General features: G+C 48.2%; 1 protein-coding gene across 1 annotated transcript; it reads left to right on the top strand.

The window, feature by feature from the left end:
- The first annotated feature begins 3,013 nt into the window (after positions 1-3,013).
- LOC108367779 (uncharacterized) lies at positions 3,014-3,811 on the top strand. The gene has a single exon (XM_017622474.1). It carries the CDS (start codon positions 3,014-3,016, stop codon positions 3,809-3,811), a length of 798 nt encoding a protein of 265 aa, XP_017477963.1.
- Positions 3,812-4,726: the final 915 nt, after the last annotated feature.

The following is a 4,726-nucleotide window of genomic DNA, read 5'->3' as shown; positions in this document are numbered from 1 at the left end:
AGGACACCTGTTTTTGCGAACATGAGCCCCGTAGCCCCAGCGCCGCCTTGCTTACCCAGACAAATGCAGAATTTGCCGGATTTTTGTGGGAAGGCAGAGGACTGGCCAATATTTTACTCTGCCTTCACTGAATCCACTGCAGTCTATGGGTACAGCAACTTTGAAAATAATCAAAGATTACATAAATGCTTGAAGGGAGAAGCGCGAGAAACTGTAAAGTCTCTGCTCATACACCCAAACAATGTCAACAACGTAATTGAGCAGTTAAAAATCAGGTTTCGTCGTCCCGAACAACTTATTCGGAGCCAATTAGCACAAATTAAAGAAATAACGCCCGTTGCAGAGAGTGCAATGGCAAAATTGGTACCATTCGCAACAAAAGTCAACAATATTTGCGCCTTCGTGCAGTCGGCCAAAGGAGGTGAGCAGCACCTCGCCAATCCTACGCTGCTCGACGAACTCATTATGAAATTGCCTATGAGTAAACGCATAGAGTGGGCAAGTTACGCAGCCTGCATACAGCCGTATGCAACAGTGAAGCAATTTAGTGAGTGGCTTACAAAATTAGCAAACGTAATTTGCACGGTGTACGATGGAGAGCCAATACGGGACGCCAAACGCCGAGTTGTGCTGCACGCCACCGAAACTCAACGTCCTCCAAGCTGCCCAATATGCCAGGGTCAGCTCAAGCCTGCGGACTGCAAACACTTCGTTGATATGTCAGTGACGAGTAGGTGGGCTGAGGTGAAGAAACGTCGTTTATGCTTTACGTGCCTTAATGCTGGACATGGTACGCGTAATTGCCAACGGCGCAAGCCATGTTCCACAGATGGGTGCAGGAGAATGCACCACAAGCTGTTGCATGAAGTCGCACATAGTTCGCACAACACAGATACGCATCAAGGCAGCAGACACGTACAGGCCATGGGCCAACGCGAAGGTCACCGCTCCACGCGCGTACAGCCGTCACCGAGTAGTCGACAACTATGTGACATAGAAGCAGCAGTGCTTAGTTGCAACAGTGGTACAGCCGATAACAAGCTTCTATTCAGAATCTTGCCAGTCGTGCTCTATGGAAAGCTGAGGTATGTCGAGACTTATGCGTTATTGGATGAAGGCTCGTCGATAACGATGGTCGATAAAGCCATCCTACATGAACTTGGCTTACATGGGAAAGAGCACCGCTTAAACTTACAATGGTTCGGTGGACGAGCAGCAAAGGAACCAGCCGTCGTTGTGGACATGTGTGTCACTGGCGCAGATTTACAAAAACGACATAAATTGCGAAATGTGTACGGTGTGTCAAATTTGCAACTACCATCGCAGAGCTTGAGCAAAACCGAGTTAAGATGTCAGGACACACAGATACGCAAGCTGCCAGTACAACCGTACAAGCAAGTCACACCAAGGCTATTAATCGGGTTGGATCATTGCCTTCTCGGCTTGCCATCGTCCACCGTACAAATGGGTAAAAGCGGTCCGTTCGCCGCTAACACCGAGCTGGGATGGGTGGTTTTTGGCCCAACAACTAGCACACACGCATCCTTGCCGTCATGCTTACTCGTGAATAGCCATTCCGATCAGTCACTACATAATATGGTGGCGGATTACTTTGACATGGAGAGTTTTGGGATCAGAACATCACCCATCGTCGAAAGTGAAGCCGACGTTCCTGCTAAAACCATTATGATGACAACAACATGCCGAACCCATGGCAGATTTCAGACGGGACTGCTGTGGAAACGGGACAGTGTATATCTACCTGACAGCTACTCAATGGCCCTGAAAATATTAAAAAGTATTGAGAGCAAAATGAGTCGCGATGCCGCGTTCGCCATTGAATACAAAAATATCATCAATTCTTATGTATCAAAGGGATACGCACGTAAATTGCCACCAGAAGAAGCCGCCTTGTCATCGCCTAGGACGTGGTACTTGCCCCATTTTGCTGTGACCAACCCTAATAAACCAGGCAAGTTGCGCTTAGTATTTGATGCCGCTGCTGAGGCTGGAGGGATTTCACTTAACTCGCAACTGCTGAAGGGGCCGCAGGATTATAAGTCATTGCCTTCAATACTCTTTCATTTTCGAGAAGGAGCGATCGCGGTCTGTGCAGACATAAAAGAAATGTTCCACCAAGTGTTGGTTCGGCGAGAGGACAGGTGTGCCAACGATTTCTTTGGCGTGATGGTGTTGCCACAAACCAACCGGAAGCTTACGAAATGCGCGTGATGACGTTTGGGGCTGCTTGTTCGCCATGCGCAGCCAATTACGTCAAAAAAGTTAACGCGTTAGCGCACCGTAGTGACGACGACTGCTCGTCCCGAGCAGTAAAAGCCATAGTCGACTTTCACTATGTCGACGACTTCGTCGACAGCTTCAGCACAGTTGAAGAGGCAATTGCAGTTTCGCAGCAAGTGCGATCCATTCATCTAAACGCCGGATTCGAACTTAGGAATTTCACGTCAAATTCGCCAAAGGTGGTTGATGTACTAGGAGCCACGAGATCACACGTCCGATTGTAAAAAAGGACGGCTTGCCCGTTGAAAAGGTCTTGGGCTTAACTTGGCAGTCATCGACCGACAGTTTTGCGTTTATATTAAAATTTAATAATGTGGAGTCAGCTGTTATGAGTGGAGCAAGGCGCCCTACAAAAAGAGAACTGCTCAGCGCCGTAATGTCTATTTTTGATCCTCTGGGATTCTTAAGTAACCTCGTCATCGGAGCAAAACTAATCATGCGCGAGGTGTGGAAGCAAAACGTTCGTTGGGATGAGCCGTTGCCAAACGAAATCAACGCTGTATGGGAGAAATGACGGCGTCAACTGGCAGTGGTCAACGAGTATGTCATTCCTCGCTGTTATTTCCGAAATGGTACACCGAAAACGCTGCAGCTTCACGTTTTTGTTGACGCCAGTGAGGACGCCTTTGCCGCCGTCGCTTACTGGAGGGCTGAAAATGTAAATGGCGAAATCGAAGTTTCATTTATCAGCGCAAAATCTAAATGCGCTCCAATGAAGCCACTAACAGTGCCTCGACTTGAACTCCAAGCGGGCGTATTGGGAACCCGCATATTGAGTTGCATACGCGATGAGCACTCGGTCGACTTTGAACGCTGTATTCTGTGGAGCGACTCAACTGCGGTTATTCGGTGGATAAGGAGTGAGCATAGGCGCTACAAACCATTTGTGCAACACAGAGTGGCCGAGATATTGGCTGCCACAAATGTTTCAAGTTGGAAGTGGCTACCTACAGCACTAAACGTTGCCGACGAAGCCACGCGAATGAACAATCGTCTGGAGCTTGGACCAACAGCCCGTTGGTCGCGTGGTCCACCATTCCTACAGCAACCGCAGCACACTTGGCCTACTGATGATCCTACTGTATGCAATACCGACGAGCCTGATGAAGAACTTCGCCCTAAACACGTTTTGGTAATCGTGAACCTTAATTTATTTGAATTTAAACGGTTTTCTACTTTCAACAAATTAGCAAGAGTCGCGGCCTGGGTTTTACGTTTCATAAATACTTGCCGCCGCAATATTCAGCAAGATCAATGTTTCGGCCTGACTGCACGAGAAATAGAGTTCGCCAAGGGAATACTATGCCGACTCGTTCAACGCGAAGCATTCGCTACAGAGATCCAGCAGATTGAGAGCAATCAAAACATCGCACGCACTAGCACGCTTCTACAGCTCTCGCCGTATATAGACGAGGAAGGCATTCTCCGCGTAAAAGGTCGCATAGATAATGCCAGTTGGCTTCCGATAAGTTCGAGAAGACCCGTCATATTACCATCGAATCACGATTAGACAAGACTCGTCGCAGCGCACTACCATAGTATAATGTGTCATCAGAACTCAGAAGCAACTATATGCGAAATTCGTCGCAAATATTGGATCCCTCGATTACGACACTTGTTGCGCGGAGTGATAGCAAGTTGCACAGTTTGCCGCCTAAACAAAGCCAAACCGGAAGCACCACTGATGGGACCATTGCCTGTCGACAGACTTACGCCGTACGTAAGGCCGTTTAGTTATACGGGTCGGGATTATTTTGGCCCGGTAACCGTTATCAATCGACGCAGTACCGAGAAGAGGTGGGTCGCTCTATTTACGTGTATGACTGTGAGAGCCGTACACTTGGGGTTGGCTCACTATTTGAGCACCGATTCCTGCATCATCGTTATTCGCAATTTTATAAATCGCCGTGGTGTACCTGTTCGTCTACGCTCTGACAATGGGACAAATTTTGTGGGAGCTGATAAAGAGGCCAAGCGATTTAACGAGGTGTTTGACTGCGCTCGCTTACAAGACGAGTTATCAAGGAGAGGTGTCGAGTGAATATTTAATTCGCCATTCAATCCAGCAGGAGGAGCGTGGGAAAGGTAAGTTCATTGCGTTAAACGAGTTCTTCGACAGACGTTAAAGGAGACCTCGTCACGGGAGTACACGTTCAACTGTTTTCTAATTGAAGCGGAAAACATAGTTAATTCTCGGCCTCTTATACATTTGCCCATAGACGTAAACCAAGAGCAGCCTTTGACTCCTAACGACTTTCTCTTAGGTGAGCCAAATACCGCGCAGACTCCTATCCCAGACAACGACCTCGAAAAACTTTGTGTTTGCGCCAGCAGTGGCGGATTGCCCGCCAATTGAGAGACCACTTTTGGAAAAGGTGGATAGCGGAGTACCTTCCCCCCTGGGCGTGAGGGCGAAGTCAGGCGA

The sequence above is a fragment of the Rhagoletis zephyria genome, unplaced genomic scaffold, assembly GCF_001687245.7.
Source record: "Rhagoletis zephyria isolate East Lansing unplaced genomic scaffold, Rhagoletis_zephyria_1.1 Rzeph_scaffold_02812, whole genome shotgun sequence".
NCBI lineage: Eukaryota > Metazoa > Arthropoda > Insecta > Diptera > Tephritidae > Rhagoletis > Rhagoletis zephyria.
This window is presented reverse-complemented; position numbering and strand designations above follow the sequence as displayed.

Bases quoted from the DNA above. Each gene is read 5' to 3' on its own strand.
- LOC108367779 (XM_017622474.1), top strand. From the start codon at position 3,014: ATGAAGCCACTAACAGTGCCTCGACTTGAACTCCAAGCGGGCGTATTG.